The sequence below is a fragment of the Scyliorhinus torazame genome, chromosome 9 (assembly GCF_047496885.1).
Source record: "Scyliorhinus torazame isolate Kashiwa2021f chromosome 9, sScyTor2.1, whole genome shotgun sequence".
In the NCBI taxonomy this organism is placed as follows: domain Eukaryota; kingdom Metazoa; phylum Chordata; class Chondrichthyes; order Carcharhiniformes; family Scyliorhinidae; genus Scyliorhinus; species Scyliorhinus torazame.
The window spans coordinates 10,233,526-10,255,246 of record NC_092715.1 but is presented as its reverse complement, the minus strand read 5'-3'; the positions used below and the strand labels follow the sequence as shown (position 1 = coordinate 10,255,246).

Sequence of the window (21,721 nt, the reverse complement as noted above, 5' to 3'; positions counted from 1 at the left end):
TCCACTCGACTCCTCGCAAGACCTCTCGCGAGATTTGCCAGCCTTGTGCCTCGAGTCAGGTGCTGCAGGGCCGATAAATCGTGCCCGAGATAGACCAAAGAGGTGTTGTGGTCAGTTGCTGGGTTTGGGGTGAAGTGATGCTCACAGGAATGGCAGAGGGTTTGCTGATCTACCCACACAAAGGCTGTAGTTGCAGGGCCTCATGGCTGACCATCAGGTTCAATACCCTGATCCCGCCTTCCCCCCATATCCCTCGATCCCTTTAGCCCAAGAGCCAAATCTAATCACTTCTTGAAATTACACAACATTTTGGCCTCAACTACTTTCTGTGCGAGTGAATTCCACAGATTCACCGCTCTCTGGGTGAAGAAATTTCTCCTCACCTCAGTCCTAAAAGGTTTATCCCTGACCCTCAAACTATGACCCCGAGTTCTGAACTCCCCCACCATCGGGAACAAACAAAGAAGAACAAACAAAGAAATGTACAGCACAGGAACAGGCCCTTCGGCCCTCCAAGCCCGTGCCGACCATACTGCCCGACTAAACTACAATCTTCGACACTTCCTGGGTCCGTATCCTTCTATTCCCATCCTATTCATATATTTGTCAAGATGCCCCTTAAATGTCCCTATCGTCCCTGCCTCCACTACCTCCTCCGGTAGTGAGTTCCAGGCACCCACTACCCTCTGCGTAAAAAACTTGCCTCGTACATCTACTCTAAACTTTGCCCCTCTCACCTTAAACCTATGCCCCCTAGTAATTGACCCCTCTACCCTGGGGAAAAGCCTCTGACTATCCACTCTGTCTATGCCCCTCATAATTTTGTATACCTCTATCAGGTCGCCCCTCAACCTCCTTCGTTCCAGTGAGAACAAACCGAGTTTATTCAATCGCTCCTCATAGCTTATGCCCTCCATACCAGGCAACATTCTGGTAAATCTCTTCTGCACCCTCTCTAAAGCCTCCACATCCTTCTGGTAGTGTGGCGACCAGAATTGAACACTATACTCCAAGTGTGGCCTAACTAAGGTTCTATACAGCTGCAACATGACTTGCCAATTCTTATACTCAATGCCCCGGCCAATGAAGGCAAGCATGCCGTATGCCTTCTTGACTACCTTCTCCACCTGTGTAGCCCCTTTCAGTGATCTGTGGACCTGTACTCCTAGATCTCTTTGACTTTCAATACTCTTGAGGGTTCTACCATTCACTGTATATTCCCTACCTGCATTAGCCCTTCCAAAATGCATTACCTCACATTTGTCCAGGTTAAACTCCATCTGCCATCTCTCCGCCCAAGTCTCCAGACAATCTAAATCCTGCTGTATCCTCAGACAGTCCTCATCGCTATCCGCAATTCCACCAACCTTTGTGTCGTCTGCAAACTTACTAATCAGACCAGTTACATTTTCCTCCAAATCATTTATATATACTACAAAGAGCAAAGGTCCCAGCACTGATCCCTGTGGAACACCACTGGTCACAGCCCTCCAATTAGAAAAGCATCCCTCCATTGCTACCCTCTGCCTTCTATGGCCTAGCCAGTTCTGTATCCACCTTGCCAGTTCACCCCTGATCCCGTGTGACTTCACCTTTTGTACTAGTCTACCATGAGGGACCTTGTCAAAGGCCTTACTGAAGTCCATATAGACAACATCTACTGCCCTACCTGCATCAATCATCTTAGTGACCTCCTCGAAAAACTCTATCAAGTTAGTGAGACACGACCTCCCCTTCACAAAACCGTGCTGCCTCTCACTAATACGTCCATTTGCTTCCAAATGGGAGTAGATCCTGTCTCGAAGAATTCTCTCCAGTAATTTCCCTACCACTGAAGTAAGGCTCACCGGCCTGTAGTTCCCGGGATTATCCCTGCCACCCTTCTTAAACAGAGGAACAACATTGGCTATTCTCCAGTCCTCCGGGACATCCCCTGAAGACAGCGAGGATCCAAAGATTTCTGTCAAGGCCTCAGCAATTTCCTCTCCAGCCTCCTTCAGTATTCTGGGGTAGATCCCATCCGGCCCTGGGGACTTATCTACCTTAATATTTTTTAAGACACCCAACACCTCGTCTTTTTGGATCACAATGTGACCCAGGCTATCTACACCCCCTTCTCCAGACTCAACATCTACCAATTCCTTCTCTTTGGTGAATACTGATGCAAAGTATTCATTTAGTACCTCGCCCATTTCCTCTGGCTCCACACATAGATTCCCTTGCCTATCCTTCAGTGGGCCAACCCTTTCCCTGGCTACCCTCTTGCTTTTTATGTAAGTGTAATTATGTAATTCTTTCTGAATCTACCCTGTCAAATCCTGTTAGAATTTTATAGGTTTCTATGTGATATTCTCTCACTCTTCTAAACTCCAATGAATATAAGAACAAAGAACAAAGAAATGTACAGCACAGGAACAGGCCCTTCTGCCCTCCAGGCCTGTGCCGACCATGCTGCCCGTCTAAACTAAAATCTTCCACACTTCCAGGGTCCGTATCCCTCTATTCCCATCCAATTCATGTATTTGTCAAGACGCCCCTTAAATGTCACTATCGTCCCTGCTTCCACCACCTCCTCCGGCAGCGAGTTCCAGGCACCCACTACCCTAATCGACTTAGTCTCTCCTCATGTGACAGTCCCGCCATCCCAGGAACCAGCCTGGAAAACCTTCGCTGCTCTCCCTCGAGAGCAAGAACATCCTTCCTCAGAGAAGGAGACCAAAACTGCACACAATACTCCAAGTGTGGCCTCACCAATGCCCTTTACAATTGCAGTAAAACATCTCCATTCCTGTACTCAAATCCTCGCGCTATGAAGGCCAACATATCACCTACCTTCTTTCCTGCCGGCTGTACCTGCACGCTTGCTTTCAGCAATTGATGGACGAGGACACCATGGTCTTGCTGAGTATCCACCTCTCTCAATTTACACCCATTCAAATAATAATCTGCCTTCCTATTTTTGCTACCGAAGTGGATAAGCTCACGTTTATCCACATTAAGCTGCATCCTCCATGCATGTGCCCACTCACTCAGCCTGTCCGAATCCCACTGAAGCATCTCTGCATCCTCCTCACAGCTCACCCTCCACCCAACTTTGTATCATCTGCGAATTTGGAGATAATACATTTAGTTCCCTCGTCCAAATCATTAATATATAATATGAAGTGTTGTGATCCGAGCGGTACCCCACTAGGCACTGCCTGCCAATCGGAAAAAGACCCATTTATTCCAACATTTTGCTTCCTGTCTGCTGGATTTGGATTTGTTTATTGTCACGTGTACTGAGGTACAGTGAAAAGTATTGTTCTGGGTACAGTCCAGACAGACCATTCCGTAATGAAAAGAAAATACATAGGGCAAACATTAAATACACAATGTAAGTACATAGACATAGGCATCGGGTGAAGCATACACCAGCTTTCCATCCATATCAAGACATGACCCACGATCCCATACATTTAACTTGATACAGGAATATGATAGGTCAGGCCTTGTCGAAGCCCTTCTGAAAGTCTAAATAAACCAGATCCACCGGTTCTCCCTGGTCAACTCTACAAGTTACATCTTCAAAGAATTCCAGTAGATTTGTCAAGCGTGATTTCCCCTTCGTAAATCCATGCTGACTGTCTGATTATCTGCTTTCCAAATACTGTGCTATGGAATCCTTGACAATGGACTCCAGCAAATTCCCTACTGCCGGCGTTAGGCTCACTGTTCCCTGTTTTCTCTCTACCTCCCTTTTTGAATAGCGGGGTTACATTCGCAACCCTCCAATCTTTAGGAACCATTCCAGAATCCAAACAATTTTGGAAAATGACCACCAATGGATCTACTATTTCCAGGACCACTTCCTTAAGATGAAGATTGTCAGGCCCCGGAGATTTATCTGCCTTCAATCCCATTAATTTCTCCAAAACAATTTCTTTACTGATACTAATTTCCTTCAGCTCCTCACTGAAATTTGTATTTCTCAGAACCTCCGGGACATTATTCATGTCTTCCTTGGTGAAGACAGAAGCAAAGTTCCTCAGCCATTTCTTTGTTCCTTGTTATGAATTCCCCCATTTCCCATGGGCAGTACAATAGCACAGTGGTTAGCACAGTTGCTTCACAGCTCCAGGGTCCCAGGTTCGATTCCAGCTTGGGTCGCTGTCTGTGTGGAGTCTGCACGTTCTCCCCGTGTGTGCGTGGGTTTCCTCCGGGTGCTCCGGTTTCCTCTCACAGTCCAAAGATGTGCAGGTTAGGTGGATTGGCCATGATAAGTTGCCCTTAGTGTCCAAAATTGCCCTTAGTGTTGGGTGGGGTTACTGGGTTATGGGGATAGGGTGGAGGTGTTGACCTTGGGTAGGGTGCTCTTTCCAAGAGCCGGTGCAGACTCGATGGGCAGAATGGCCTCCTTCAGCACTGTAAATTCTATGATAATCGATGATAATAGAAACAGATTTAACTAGGGTGTCGGTAGACCTGATGTGCCTGGTCAGTGTCTGTTCCTTTCGTACAGCTCAGTGTTGTCTCCCTCACGGGATTGTCCCTGTGACCGCTTGGGTATTGCCAGCGTTTTTGAAGACTGGTTTACATGCTGGTCTCTTGCTTCATATCCTTTGAACCCTGTCTCCTTAATGGCCACATGTGTGCCACCAGCTTGTTGTTCGCTTGTTTCTTCCCAGGACACTGTTTGCTGCTTCATTGTAAGTTCCCTGTTCCTGCTGTCGCTGGCTTGTCAATCACAACATCAACGTCTTCTCTTTTGTATTTGTCTCTTCTCCTCTTCCTCTTTTTTGTTTTAATGACCATCTGAGGAATTCTTTTCTCTTTATGCTTGTATTTGGCAAGCCCTGTTTTAGTGCTGGTCTGCACTCTGTGCATAGAAGTGTGCGGATTCTCAGTTGGGACCTCGGTTGGCGCCGGAGTGCCTCCTGAGATTGCATGACCACGCCGAATTCTGCGCCCTCATCTGGAGGTTGGAAAGCCTCGCTCTCTGGTGCCTGGGTGGAAGTAACATCTATAACATCAGGTGTTGTCCCTGCTTGGTTTGTTGGAAACACGATCAACGGCTCCTCTTCATTGGCAATGACGATACAACCGCTCTCGAGCCCTAACAATCCAGGCGATGGATCATCCTGGTCTTGCCCTCGGACATATGTGTGATCCGACGAGCTACATAGTGATATGGTCATCAGCTCCTTCAACTCACCTTCCAGTGGAGTCGGCTCGAGGATCAGGGAGGTGACTACCAGAACCATTTTAGAGGCCTGAAACGTTTCACCGAGTGCCTCTGGAGCAAGCTTCTCCAAGATTGTTACAATATCATCTGTGACTAGCTTGTGCAAGAGCTGTTCCTCCGAGGTATCAGCCACTGCCAACTCACTTTTCATTTTGGAGTGCGCCATCTCGGAGATCTCTCCCTGCTCAGTGTCCAGTCGGCCTGGACCATCTCGTCACTCCCACCAGGCCACAGGAGCAGTGCTTCTCGGACCTCTCCATCAAGTTCGCCATTGCTTCTGCGAAATAGATTTACGAACATTTCATATTCGTCTTCAGCTGGATCACGTTCCATGCCTTTGCTTTCCACATCGCCTTCGCAGACATCACATATATCTACGTAGTCTTCATCATCGGATTCAGCATCGTCTGCGATGATTTCTCCTGTAAAATACAACATTGCACACGGAATTATGTGTTAGCGCAGGAGGCAGCCAATTTCAAAGTCAGCATCGGGTTTTGCTGCCGAACTCTTATTTAACATCAAAAGAGAAAATGCTGGAAAATCTGAGCAGGTCTGGCAGCATCTGTCAGGAGAGAAAAGAGCGAACGTTTCGAGTCCAGGTGACCCTTTGTCAAAGCTCATTCTTTAACATTCCATGATGTGCAACTTCAGGAGGACTGAAGAAATTAAAGAATGAGTCATTTGGTACAGTTTTCATAGCTGTTCTGCAAGTACTTCAATCAAGCTTTGGCTTGGTTTTAATTGTTTTCATCGTGACATTTCTACCTTTCTTCCAGTCGATCTTGCAGCCTGTGCACTCCATGGTTTCTCGTTCGTCAAGGAATGAAGATTCAAGCTCATCAGGCCACGATTCCATCTGGTATACTTTCGTAATCACCTCATTTGTAAAATACTCATTAGGCTCGAACTTAAACTCCAGAATGAAGCTTTTCATGCTTGTGGTTGTCACCACTGTTGCATTGTATATACTGCACTGTTGTATAGCGTATATACTGCACTGTTGTATATTGTATATACTGCACTGTTGTATATTGTATATACTGCACTGTTGTGTATTGTATATACTGCACTGTTGTATATTGTATATACTGCACTGTTGCATTGCATATACTGCACTGTTGTATATTGTATATACTGCACTGTTGTATATTGTATATACTGCACTGTTGTATATTGTATATACTGCACTGTTGCATTGTATGTACTGTACTGTTGTATACTGTATATACTGCACTGTTGTATATTGTATATACTGCACTGTTGCATTGTATGTACTGTACTGTTGTATATTGTATATACTGCACTGTTGTATATTGTATATACTGCACTGTTGCATTGCATATACTGCACTGTTGTATATTGTATATACTGCACTGTTGTATATTGTATATACTGCACTGTTGTATATTGTATATACTGCACTGTTGTGTATTGTATATACTGCACTGTTGTATATTGTATATACTGCACTGTTGCATTGCATATACTGCACTGTTGTATATTGTATATACTGCACTGTTGTATATTGTATGTGCAGCACTGTTGTATATTGTATATACTGCACTGTTGCATTGTATGTACTGTTGTATATTGTATATACTGTACTGTTGTATATTGTATATGCAGCACTGTTGTATATTGTATATACTGCACTGTTGCATTGTATATACTGCACTGTTGTATATTGTATATACTGCACTGTTGTATATTGTATATGCTGCACTGTTGTATATTGTATATACTGCACTGTTGTATATTGTATATACTGCACTGTTGTGTATTGTATATACTGCACTGTTGTATATTGTATATACTGCACTGTTGCATTGCATATACTGCACTGTTGTATATTGTATATACTGTACTGTTGTATATTGTATATGCTGCACTGTTGTATATTGTATATACTGCACTGTTGTATATTGTATATGCAGCACTGTTGTATATTGTATATACTGCACTGTTGCATTGTATATACTGCACTGTTGTATATTGTATATACTGTACTGTTGTATATTGTATATACTGTACTGTTGTATATTGTATATACTGTACTGTTGTATATTGTATATGCAGCACTGTTGTATATTGTATATACTGCACTGTTGCATTGTATATACTGCACTGTTGTATATTGTATATACTGCACTGTTGTATATTGTATATGCTGCACTGTTGTATATTGTATATACTGCACTGTTGTATATTGTATATACTGCACTGTTGTGTATTGTATATACTGCACTGTTGTATATTGTATATACTGCACTGTTGCATTGCATATACTGCACTGTTGTATATTGTATATACTGCACTGTTGTATATTGTATATACTGCACTGTTGTATATTGTATATACTGCACTGTTGCATTGTATATACTGTACTGTTGCATTGTATATACTGCACTGTTGTATATTGTATATACTGCACTGTTGCATTGCATATACTGCACTGTTGTATATTGTATATACTGCACTGTTGTATATTGTATATACTGCACTGTTGCATTGTATATACTGCACTGTTGCATTGTATATACTGCACTGTTGTATATTGTATATACTGCACTGTTGCATTGTATATACTGCACTGTTGTATATTGTATATACTGCACTGTTGCATTGTATATACTGCACTGTTGCATTGTATATACTGCACTGTTGTATATTGTATATACTGCACTGTTGTATATTGTATATACTGCACTGTTGCATTGTATATACTGCACTGTTGCATTGTATATACTGTACTGTTGTATATTGTATATACTGCACTGTTGTATATTGTATATACTGCACTGTTGCATTGCATATACTGCACTGTTGTATATTGTATATACTGCACTGTTGTATATTGTATATACTGCACTGTTGTATATTGTATATACTGCACTGTTGTGTATTGTATATACTGCACTGTTGTATATTGTATATACTGCACTGTTGTATATTGTATGTGCAGCACTGTTGTATATTGTATATACTGCACTGTTGCATTGTATGTACTGTACTGTTGTATATTGTATATACTGTACTGTTGTATATTGTATATACTGTACTGTTGTATATTGTATATGCAGCACTGTTGTATATTGTATATACTGCACTGTTGCATTGTATATACTGCACTGTTGTATATTGTATATACTGCACTGTTGTATATTGTATATGCTGCACTGTTGTATATTGTATATACTGCACTGTTGTATATTGTATATACTGCACTGTTGTGTATTGTATATACTGCACTGTTGTATATTGTATATACTGCACTGTTGCATTGCATATACTGCACTGTTGTATATTGTATATACTGCACTGTTGTATATTGTATGTGCAGCACTGTTGTATATTGTATATACTGCACTGTTGCATTGTATGTACTGTACTGTTGTATATTGTATATACTGCACTGTTGTATATTGTATATACTGCACTGTTGCATTGTATATACTGCACTGTTGTATATTGTATATACTGCACTGTTGTATATTGTATATGCTGCACTGTTGTATATTGTATATACTGTACTGTTGTATAGTGTTTATACTGCACTGTTGCATTGTATATACTGCACTGTTGTATATTGTATATACTGCACTGTTGTATATTGTATATACTGCACTGTTGTATATTGTATATACTGCACTGTTGTATATTGTATATGCAGCACTGTTGTATAGTGTATATACTGCACTGTTGCATTGTATATACTGCACTGTTGTATATTGTATATACTGCACTGTTGCATTGTATATACTGCACTGTTGTATATTGTATATACTGCACTGTTGTATATTGTATATGCTGCACTGTTGTATATTGTATATACTGTACTGTTGTATAGTGTATATACTGCACTGTTGCATTGTATATACTGCACTGTTGTATATTGTATATACTGCACTGTTGTATATTGTATATACTGTACTGTTGTATATTGTATATACTGCACTGTTGTATATTGTATATACTGCACTGTTGTATATTGTATATACTGCACTGTTGTATATTGTATATACCGCACTGTTGCATTGTATATACTGCACTGTTGCATTGTATATACTGCACTGTTGTATATTGTATATGCTGCAATGTTGTATATTGCATATACTGTACTGTTGTATATTGTATATACTGCACTGTTGTGTATTGTATATACTGCACTGTTGTGTATTGTATATACTGCACTGTTGTATATTGTATATACTGCACTGTTGTATATTGTATATACTGCACTGTTGTGTATTGTATATACTGCACTGTTGTGTATTGTATATACTGCACTGTTGTACATTGTATATACTGCACTGTTGTATATTGTATATACTGCAGTGCATACAAGGGTATTACGGTAAGGCCCCTGTACTACAGGTACGGGGGATAGTTCCCTGCCTGCTGGCTCCGCCCAGTAGGCGGAGTATAAATGTGTGTGCTCTCCGAACTGCAGCCATTTCGGCAGCGGCTGTAGGAGGCCACACATCTCTGTGTAATAAAGCCTCGATTACTCTCTACTCTCGTCTCGTCGTGATTGATAGTGCATCAATTTATTACACAGAGATTTTACAAAGGTGGATCTCCGCATCAAGCCGGATCGCCTGCAGCTGCATCCTCAAGCAGACAACGCCAAAAAGGACTTCGCACATTGCGAGCTTGCTTTGAAGCTTACATCGGGTCTGCGACAGACCCAATCCCAGAAGCACAGAAGCTCCAGATTCTGTACATGCGGCTGAGCTCCGATGTCTTCCCCTCATCCAGGATACGCCGACCTACGCAGAGGCCATGGCGCTACTGAAGGAGAATTACGCTCAGCAGACCAACAAGATCTACGCCAGGCACCTCCTGTCCACGCGGCACCAACTTCCCGGTGAGTCTGTGGAAGATTTCTGGCGTGCCCTGCTAGCCCTGGTGAGAGACTGTGATTGCCAGGCCGTTTTGGCTGCTGAGCATTCTAACCTGCTAATGAGAGACGCATTCATTCCGGGCATAGGTTCGGCCTACATCCGCCAGCGCCTCTTAGAAGGGGCTATGCTTGACCTCGTGCTGACCAAGAAACTAGTGCTCTCGCTCACAGTCGTCTCTCGCAATGTAGAGACGTATGCCCCCGACCGCACGGCCCACCCCTCCTGGGCATCGTGGACCCCGCCAGCGGCCACCCCATCGTGGACCCCATCAGCGGCCGCCCACAGCCAACCCCACGCCAGCGCCGCGCGGCAGCCGACCAAACCTGGGAAATCCAAGTGCTACTTCTGCGGACAGACAAAACACCCCCGGCAGCGCGGCCCGGCGCGGAGCGCGCTCTGCAGGGCCTGTGGCAAGAAAGGACATTTCGCTGCAGTGTGCCAGGCCCGCTCAATCGGCGCTTTGCCCCTGTAACCCCCACATGCGGCCCATGGGCGCCGCCATCTTGCCTGCCTCACAACCAATGGGCGGAGCCATCTTGCCTGCCTCAGGACACATGCGGCCCGTGGGCCCCGCCATCTTCCCAGCCTCAGGACCCCTGCCCATCGGGCACCTCATCGGGCCGCTCATCGCCTGCAACCGCCGACGACCAGCCGTGTCTCGCCTCTGTCACGATCGACCAGTCCTGACTGCACAACCTCGCAACCGGGTTGACAAAGGTGAAGGTCGACGGGACGAGATATCCTGCCTTCTGGACTCGGGGAGCACTGAGAGCTTCATCCACCCCGATACAGTAAGGCGCAGCTCCCTCGCGGTTCACCCCATTAACCAAAGAATCTCCCTGGCCTCCGGATCGCACTCCGTGGCGATCTGGGGGTACTGCATCACCACCCTCACCATCCAGGGCGTAGAGTTCAGCGGCTTCCGGCTCTACGTCCTCCCCAACCCCTGCGCTGCCTTGCTACTCGGCCTGGACTTCCAGTGCAACTCCAGAGCCTAACCCTGAAATATGGCGGGCCCCTACCATCCCTTACGGTCTGCGGCCTCACGACACCTTAAGCTCAACCCGCCTTCTCTGTTTGCAAACCTCACCCCGGATTGCAAACCCGTCGCCACCAGGAGCAGACGGTACAGCGCCCAGGACAGGACCTTCATCAGGCCTGAGGTCCAGCGGCTGCTGCGGGAAGGTAATATCGAGGCCAGCAACAGCCCCTGGAGAGCCCAAGTGGTAGTGGTGAGAACTGGGAAGAAAAACAGGATGGTCGTTGACTACAGTCAGACCATCAATCAGTACACGCAGCTCGACGCGTACCCCCTCCCACGCTTATCTGATATGGTCAATCAGATTGCACAGTACCGGGTCTTCTCGACAGTGGACCTGAAATCTGCCTACCACCAGCTCCCCATTCGCAAGGCCCACCGCGTTTGAAGCGGACTGCCGCCTTTACCACTTCCTTAGGGTTCCCTTTGGCGTCACTAACGGGGTCTCGGTCTTCCAACGGGAGATGGGCCGAATAGTTGACCGGTACGGGCTGCGGGCCACTTTCCTGTACCTGGATAACATCACCATCTGTGGCCACGACCAGTAGGACCATGACGCTAACCTTTCCAAATTTCTCCACAGCACCACTCTCCTCAACCTAACCTACAACAAGGAGAAGTGCGTGTTCAGCACGAACCGATTAGCCATCCTCGGCTATGTGGTTCAGAACGGAGTTCTAGGGCCCGACCCCGATCGCATGCGCCCCCTCATGGATCTCCCCCTTCCCCACTGCCCCAAGGCCCTCAAACAATGCCTGGGGTTCTTTTTGTATTACGCCCAGTGGGTCCCTAACTATGCGGACAAGGCCCGCCCACTCATCCACTCCACCGTTTTCCCCCTGACGGCCGAGGCTCACCAGGCCTTCAACTGTATCAAGGCCGACATCGCCAAGGCTGCGATGCACGCGGTCGACGAGACGCTCCCCTTCCAAGTCGAGAACGATGCATCAGACGTCTCTCTGGCCGCCACCCTCAACCAGACAGGCAGGCCCGTGGCATTCTTTTCCCGCACCCTCCATGCCTCCGAAATTCGGCACTCCTCCGTCGAAAAGGAGGCCCAAGCTATCGTTGAAGCTGTGCGGCACTGGAGGCATTACCTGGCCGGCAGGAGATTCACTCTCCTCACAGACCAATGGTCGGTTGCCTTAATGTTTAACAACACACAGCGGGGTAAGATCAAAAATGATAAGATCTTGCGGTGGAGGATCGAGCTCTCCACCTTTAGTTACAAGATTTTGTATCGCCCCGGTAAGCTCAATGAGCCCCCCGATGCCCTGTCCCGAGGTACCTGTGCCAGCGCACAAGTGGACCGACTCCGGACCCTGCACGACGATCTCTGTCACCCAGGGGTCGCCCACTTTTATCACTTCATTAAGGCCCGCAATCTGCCCTACTCCATCGAGGAAGTCAGGGCTATCACCAGAGACTGCCAGGGCTGCACGGAGTGTAATCCGCACTTCTACCGGCCAGACCGTGCGCACCTGGTGAAGGCCTCCCGCCCCTTTGAACGCCTCAGTGTGGACATCAAAGGGCCCTCCCCTCCACCGACCGCAACACTTATTTTCTCAATGTGGTCGACGAATATTCCAGATTCCCCTTTGCCATCCCATGTCCCGATATGACGTCTGCCACCGTCATCAAAGCCCGAAACAACATCTTCGCTCTGTTCGGTTTCCCCGCCTACGTCCACAGCGACCAGGGATCCTCATTTATGCGCCAGTACCTGCTCAACAGGGGCATTGCCTCGAGCAGGACGACCAGCTACAACCCCCGGGGAAACGGGCAGGTGGAGCGGGAGAATGGGACGGTCTGGAGGGGCGTCCAGCTGGCCCTACGGTCCAGAAATCTCCCGGCCTCCCGCTGGCAGGAGGTCCTCCCCGACGCACTTCACTCCATTCGGTCGCTCCTGCGCTCGGCGACTAATGAAACCCCCCATGAACGTCTCTTTGCCTTCCCCAGGAAGTCCACCTCCGGGGTTTCGCTCCCAACGTGGCTGGCAGCTCCAGGACCCGTCCTCCTCCGCAAACACATGCGGCTCCACAAGGCAGACCCGTTGGTTGAGAGGGTACAGCTACTCCACGCAAACCCGCAGTACGTCTACGTAGTGTACCCCGACGGCCGCCAAGACACAGTCTCCCTCAGGGACCTGGCACCAGCTGGGTCCCCACACCCCCCCCCCCCCCCCCACTCTGCCCCGGCACCACCCTCCCTCCCCCCAGTGCATCCTACCACAGCCCTCGCTCCAGGACAATCCGTCCTCCCCTTGGTCCCACACGGGGATGAAGAGGATGTTGACACGCTTCCGGAGTCACCGACGACCGAGCCCACGCTGACCAGCACTGCGGCGCTCTCAACGACGGATCAAGGCACCCGACCGTCTAAATTTGTAACCTTCTCTGAAAATGTAATGACAACCTGTATGTAAATAGTTTTCCACCACCCCCGCTGGACTCATTTTTAACAGGGGGTGAATGTGGTTGTCACCACTGTTGTATTATATTGTATATACTGCACTGCATACCAGGGTATTATGGTAAGGCCCCTGTACTACAGGTACGGGGGATAGATCCCTGCCTGCTGGCTCCGCCCAGTAGGCGGAGTATAAATGTGTGTGCTCTCCGAACTGCAGCCATTTCGGCAGCGGCTGTAGGAGGCCACACATCTCTGTGTAATAAAGCCTCGATTACTTCTACTCTAGTCTCATCGTAATTGATAGCGCATCACTGCTCTGGACATTTAACATTCACAGCTTGTAGATATTTTAACACGGGCTCCTATATCATGCTCCTATATCATAGCACTGAGTACATACACCTTTTTGAAGACTGTAGCAGAAGCCTGGAATGCTCTTTAGCTCTTCCATCTCTTTGTCTGATCCTCTGCCTGGATTTCTGCTGAATCCTGATCGAATGACTGCACTATTATACCTTGTAGGGATTTGTACTATTCGGCTGGCCACCTGTCTTCTGGGACGCACAGTCGCTCAACCAGGTTCAGGGGTTCAGAGATTCAAATGCATCCACTCCTATGATGGACGCAATTTTCATGTCCACAGTATAAAACAGTAACATGTACATCATGTCGTGCAGGCGAAGCTCAAGTTCACATTCACCAAAAGTCTCCATCTTTCTCGTATCGCGGTGTACCGGCAGTCCCGGCCGAGCAACGAATTTCAGCTGCATGTTCAGCTTGTGCAAAGCAGACCGACTGGTTCACCCTCGTTCCAATGTCAAGGTCACAGCGTAGTACTGAGTGATTTTGGAACACCATCGTTTTCCATCTGGTTTTGATGGTTTCCGGTGTGATCTTATCAGTTTCGTTCTTTTTTGAAATTCTATCTTCATCTTTCTGGGTCGGAATCTTCTGGTCCTTGGTTGCAATGAGATCGATGAAAACTGTTCGTCTGGAGGTATCTCATCAACCGCGTTTACTGATCTTGGTCCACTGTCGGACGCGTAAAACACTGTTTCGCAAAATGGCCGCACCTGGAGCAGACCTTTCCAAAGGCCGGACATTGTCATGGGCCACGTCGATGGCCACATTTTTCGCATAAGATAACGGCTCCTGTCGGTCACTTAAAATGGCAGCCCACACTGAGACCACGTTTCTTCATGATGTGCATTACAGTGCTAATGGCGCTGGCGTCTTCCTCTATGTTGGCGCCAACATGCTTCGAGCAGAGTGTGCTGATTTGCTGTGCAGCTAACTCACTCGTCTGGCAAATCTTTATCACTTAGTTCCAATACCAAATCTTCTTCCCGCAGCAACCTCTCACAGAGCTTATCATTTGATATTTGATATACCAAACACAATTTGGTCGCGGATCATGGAAGATTTCAGGCTACTGAAATTGCGCGATTGGGCCTTTATCACAGAATTTACAGTGCAGAAGGAGGCCATTCGGCCCATCGAGTCTGCACCAGCTCTTGGAAAGAGCACCCTACCCAAGGTCAACACCTCCACCCTATCCCCGCAACCCAGTAACCCCACCCAACACTAAGGGCAATTTTGGACACTAAAGGCAATTTTGGACACTAAGGGCAATTTATCACGGCCAATCCACCTAACCTGCACATCTTTGGACTGTGGGAGGAAACCGGAGCACCCGGAGGAAACCCACGCAGACACGGGGAGGATGTGCAGACTCCGCACAGACAGTGACCCAAGCCGGAATCGAACCCGGGACCCTGGAGCTGTGAAGCAATTGTGCTAACCGCTGTGCTACCGTACTGCCCCAAGTACGTGACAAAAATGTCAAAAGATTGGCCAGGTTTCTTGGATACACGTACGGAACATGTATCTCTCGATTGTCTCATTCGTTTTGGGGGAGCAATGTCGATCAAAGTACTTAATTACTTCACCTTATCTCTTGCTCTCCTCCTCACAGTCAAAAGAAAAAGTTTGATACAGTTCAATTGCTTGTGGACCTGCCACCATGGGCAGCAACGCAATTCACCTTCCGTTAGACAGTGCCGGCAAGGCAAGGGCCGAAACACTGAGCTTAAACTTCTGCTTGAAGACATGCCCGTTACCCAAACCCTGAAGCTGGTGGGTTACCTTCAAACCTTCCATCTCGAGCTTCGGTGTCTTTTACTGCGTTGAGTCCCCCATGGTCACAGTTCATCAGGTCGTTCTTCAGCCGAATTTTACCCTCGGCCGGGATTCTCCCGCAATTGGCGGGATGTCCCGATGCCGACGCCGAAGGGCCGCCATGGGCCGGCGCGAGTTGGCGCATGTGCAGAACCGCCGACGTGTTTCCTGCGCTCAGGGGGTTTCTTCTCCACGCCGGCCATGGAGGAGCCCTACAGAGGCCAGGCGCGGAGAGAAAGAGTGTCCCCACGGCACAGGCCCGCCTGCAGATCGGTGGGCCCCCGATCGCGGACCAGGCCACCGTGGCCCCCCCCCCCCCCCCCGGGGCCGGATCCCCCCCGCGTCCCCTCGAGGACTCCGCTAGCCACCCTCCAAGCTCGGCCCCGCCGGGATGGACCTTGTCCAATCCACGCCGGTGGGACTGGCCGAAAACGGGCAGCCGTTCGGCCCATCGGGGCCCGGAGAATTGCCGGGAGGGGGCCACTGCCAACGGCCCCTGACCGGCGCGCGCCATCCCCGAAAACCGGCGGCGGAGAATTCGGCAGCCGGCGTCGGAGTGGCGGGGCGGGATTCACGCCGCCCCCCCCCCCCCCCGGCAATTCTCCGACCCGGCGTGGGGTCGGAGAATCCTGCCCTTGCCTCTGCCGATGTTATCTTCAAATCTTCAGCACTCTGATACCATGTGGTCTTCTGTGATCTTGTCTCGCAATGAATCCACTGAATTGCTGGTGACTTACCAGAACTAGGATTTATGAATGTACACCTGACACAGTCACAATCAGATACAGACCAAGTTATCATAGAGTTACATTACACTCTCCTGGAATTACCCTGATGCACGACTGTCCTCCTGTACACGTCACAACCTTCTGGCGGTAGCCGGATGTCACCTGACTTACATCTGACGCCACCTGCTGGCGGGAGGTCACACTGCTGCGGACATGTGATATTATCTACAGGCATATCACCACACTGAGAAATCTGAATTTGTTTAATTAAATAAATTGAGAAAGAAGCCCGTATCAGTCACGGTGACCTTGAAATTACAGAATTGTCATTAAAATCCAGCTGGTTCTCGAAAGTCTTTAGTACACCTGATTTGGTGTATAATGGACTCTTTTGCAATGTGACTGACTCTCAAATGGCCAAGCAAACCACTCAATTGTATAGGGATGGCAATAAAAGCTGGCCTTGCCAGTGAGGCCTTGATCGACCCTGTGAATGAGTAAAGAAGACTGTAAGCTGGGAGGCCAGGCAGGGGTGCGTTGGAATAGAATGTCGAGAGGAAACATGGATGGATAACAAAGGTTAAAATCTCAGCTCGTTCAAGACAATTTAACTGAACCACTGTGAAATGCTTGGTGCCCAAGTGACTCCATAAGTCTTTTTTATCACAGCAATGGCAAATTAGACAGCCAAAATAGGAAAGTGAAATTCTTAAAACTGATATCAATATATCTTTCTTCTTCGACAAACGCACAGAATATTTTCTTCTGAATATTTGGTCCATTAATATTAGACTGTTGACACTTTTGGACATTTTAGGAAATTAAACTGGAGGGTCTATTCAGATCATATCAGATCTGCTATTTGAACCACGTCTCCGATCTTAGAGTTGGAAAATTTCATGGCTTAACTCTGTACAAAGAAGTTTAATATTTCAGAATCCTAACTTTTTAATTTCAGCTTGCAAAGGATTGCATCGACAAGTGGAGGCATCATAGCTGCCCTTTGAAACTATTGAACATTCTGCAACGAGCCTGCAGGAACGATGTTTGCTGGTGAGCTTCATGACAGTTCAATCAGGAATGGCAAATGAACTGTATATAGCTAATAGAGTAAACTTAAAAATAACTTGATGTGTTGGGTGTTGTGGATCACAAACAGGTCACCAACACTGGAAGTGGTGCAACTCTATTTTATTACAAGGTTAACTATATTAACATACTTGAACTGTGGGTAAATGCAATACCAGCTTTAACTGTTGACCCTTGCCTAGTCCTAACCAGGTGATGCACTCAGCACATGGTGAATGTCTGTGTTGCAGGCTGTGAGCTCTGTGCTCCGAGCTGGCTGCTACTAGAATGAGCAGGAACTCTCCAGTCCCCTGTCTTTATAGTGCGTGTGCTCTCACTGGTGATTGGCTGCGGTGTTGTGTATGCTGATTGGTCCCACTGCATGTCCATCAGTGTGTGTCTGCACCATGATATACTGGTGTGTATTATGACATAACTTACGGTGAGAATTGCACCCTTCACGACCGCAGGGCATCCCAGAATGCTACACAACCAATTAATTCCTTTTAAAATGTCACCACTGTTGTAATGTAGAGAAACACATCAGCCACATTCGCGCACAACACAGTTCCACAAACACAACTGAGATAATTAACCAGATAATCTGTAGCAGTGACGGTAGTAAGGGGGAAATGTTTGCTAAGACACAAGTAGAGCTCCCCTGTTTTTCTTCGAGTACTGCGATGTGGTCTGAGAGCGTAAATGGACCTGGATTTAATAGCTTATCTGAAAGACACACTGGGCGAAATTCTCCGGAAATGGCACGATGTCCGCCGACTGGCGTCCAAAACGGTGCAAATCAGACGGGCATCGCACCGCCCCAAAGATGCGGAATGCACCGCATCTTGGGGGGCCGAGCCCCAACCTTAAGGGGCAAGGCCCACGCCGGACGAACCAAAGGCCTTTTCCGCAAGCTGGCGGGGCGGAAATTCGTCCGGCGCCCCGATCGCGGGCCAGGCCACCGTGGGGGCACCCCCCGGGGCCAGATCGCACCGCACCCCCCCCCCAGGACCCCGGAGCCCGCCCACACCGCCTTGTCCCACCGGTAAGATGGGTGGTTTAATCTACGCCGGCGGGGCAGGCATTTTAGCGGCGGGACTTCGGCCCATCCGGGCCGGAGAATGGCGGGGGGGGGGCAACCGGCGCGGCACGATTCCCGCCCCCGCCCAATATCCGGTGCCGGAGAATTCGGCAACCGGCGGGGGGTCGGAGAATCTCGCCCCTGTAGTGGGTTAAGAACCAACAACTTGTGACTCGAGTGAAAGTGCCCCAATTTATCAAAGGGTGAGAATAATAATCTTTTATTGTCACAAGTAGTCTTACATTAACACGGCAATGAAGTTACTGTGAAAAGCCCCTAGTCGCCACATTCCGGCGCCTGTTCGGGTACACAGAGGGAGAATTCAGAATGTCCAATTCCCCTAACAGCACGTCTTTCGGGACTTGTGGGAGGAAACCGGAGCACCCGGAGGAAACCCACGCAGACACGGGGAGAACGTGCAGACTCCGCACAGACAGTGACCCGGGGTGGGAATCGAACCTGGGACCCTGGCGCTGTGAAGCAACAGTGCTAACCACTGTGCTACCGTGCTGCCCATTTGTTAAATCCAATATAATCATATGAGAAGCATCTTGTACAAACTGCTAATGACAAAGAACAAAGAACAAAGAAATGTACAGCACAGGAACAGGCCCTTCGGCCCTCCAAGCCCGTGCCGACCATGCTGCCCGTCTAAACTAAAATCGTCTACACTTCCTGGGTCCATATCCCTCTATTCCCATCCTATTCATGTATTTGTCAAGATGCCCCTTAAATGTCGCTATCGTCCCTGCTTCCACCACCACCTCCGGTAGCGAGTTCCAGGCACCCACTACCCTCTGCGTAAAAAACTTGCCTCGTACATCTACTCTAAACCTTGCCCCTCTCACCTTAAACCTATGCCCCCTAGTAATTGATCCCTCTACCCTGGGGAAAAGCCTCTGACTATCCACTCTGTCTGTGCCCCTCATAATTTTGTAGACCTCTATCAGGTCGCCCCTCAACCTCCTTCATTCCAGTGAGAACAAACCGAGTTTATTCAACCGCTCCTCGTAGCTAATGCCCTCCATACCAGGCAACATCCTGGTAAATCTCTTCTGCACCCTGTCTAAAGCCTCCACATCCTTCTGGTAGTGTGGCGACCAGAATTGAACACTATACTCCAAGTGTGGCCTAACTAAGGTTCTATACAGCTGCAACATGACTTGCTAATTCTGGGGCGAAATTCTCCGTAATCGGCGCGATGTCCGCCGACCGGCGCCAAAAACGGTCAAATCAGTCGGGCATCGCGCCGCCCCAAAGGTGCGGAATCCTCCGCATCTTGAGCGGTCGAACCCTAACCTTGAGGGGCTAGGCCCGCGCCGGACTGATTTCCGCCCCGCCAGCTGGCGGGAAAGGCCTTTGACATTGCCGGGCGGCGCATGCGCGGGAGCGTCAGCAGCCGCTCACGGCATCCCCGCGCATGCGCAGTGGAGGGGGTCTCTTCTGCCTCCGCCATGGTGGAGACCATGGCGAAGGCGGAAGGAAAAGAGTGCCCCCACAGCACAAGCCCGCCCGCGGTTCGGTGGGCCCCAATCGCGGGCCAGGCCACCGTGGGGGCATCCCCCGGGGCCAGAACACCCCGCGCCAACCCCAGGACCCCGGAGCCCGCCCGCGCTGCCGTGTCCCGCCATCCCAAAGGTGGTTCAATCCACGCCGGCTGGCGTGGGTTGACAGCGGCGGGTCTTCGGCCCATCGAGGGGCGGAGAATCGTCGGGGGGGAGGGGCCGCCAACCGCGCGGCGCGATTCCCGCCCCCGCTGAATATCCGGTGCCGGAGAATTTGGCAACCGGTGGGGGCAGTATTCACCCCCCCCCCCCACGCCGGGTGGGAGAATCGCCGGGGCGCCGCGAGTCGCACCACATCGCCCCGACATCCGCACGCGATTCCCCCCCCCCCACCCCCGAAACCAGCGCCGCGAGAATCACGCTGAGCCACTCGGCGAATCGCCGCGAACGGCGAGAGGCGATTCTCCGGCCCGGATGGGCCAAGTGGTCGGCGAAAAAAATGACAGTCCCGCCAGCGCCGTTCACCCCTGGTTGCTGTCGGCGGGAACTATGCAGGAATGCTGGGGGGGGGGCCTGTGGGCGGGGGGGAGGGGGGCTCCTTCACCGGGGCGGGGGGGGCCTCCGATGGGGTCTGGCCCGCGATCGGGGCCCACCGATCGGCGGGCCGGCCTCTCCCCCCCCGGGCCTACCTCCTTCCGCGCGCGGCCCCAGAAGCCCGCGCCATGTTGGGTCGGGGCCGGCGCGCGTAAGAAGTTCCCCGCGCATTCGCGGGTTGGCGCGACGCCCATTTGGCACCGCGTAAGGACGCTGGAGCGGCGTGAACCGCTCCAGCGCCATGCTGGCCCCCTGTGGAGGCCAGAATAGGTCGTGCCCGGGCCCTGTTCGCGCCGTGGTGAATCACGACGGCGTTCACGACGGCACGGGCACTTTGTCCCAGGAGCGGAGATGGACTACACCCCAGGATTCCAAAAGAGATAGCTGAGGAAATTGTGGAGAGATTATCATAGAATTTACAGTGCAGAAGGAGGCCATTCGGCCCATCGAGTCTGCACCGGCTCTTGGAAAGAGCACCCTACCCAAGGTCAACACCTCCACCCTAACCCCATAACCCAGTAACCCCACCCAACACTAAGGGCAATTTTGGTCCCCTCTTTGGTCAGTCCATTCCTCTATCCCATCTGACAGAGCACCGAGGCAGGTTGTAACAGTGTGAACAGGTGTTTAATGTGAACAAATATATACGTATACATGCCCTATCCCCTATCGCTATACTGTGCCTTGCACCCGTACCAACTTAACTAGTGTCTAACTTGCTGGCCTTACGGGCCCAAACGTTATGTCTAGGTGGATCAGGTACATCAGGAGTGGCGGCAGCCTGCTGCGATTCCTGCCCTGCGACCTGAGTCCCCATTGGCGTGTGTCTTCTGGGCTGACTGGGCTAGCATGGGCCCACTTGCTGCTCGGGTGTCCCAGGTGGCGTAGTGCCACCCTGTTTTGCCTGAAGCCCACCAGATGTGCCAGGGATAGGAGGGTGGGAGTCCGAGATACAGCGATGTTCTGGCACCTCCCCTGTGGGAGT

At 49.5% G+C, this 21,721-nt stretch overlaps 1 protein-coding gene across 1 annotated transcript in view; it reads left to right on the top strand.

Moving 5' to 3' along the window:
• The window catches only part of LOC140429947 (uncharacterized), a 470,344-nt gene that overhangs the window by 119,780 nt on the left and 328,843 nt on the right, over positions 1-21,721 (top strand). The window contains exon 9 of the mRNA XM_072517537.1: positions 17,447-17,541. Coding sequence (XP_072373638.1) covers positions 17,447-17,541 — 95 coding nt within the window. The remainder of the gene's footprint in view (positions 1-17,446; positions 17,542-21,721) is intronic.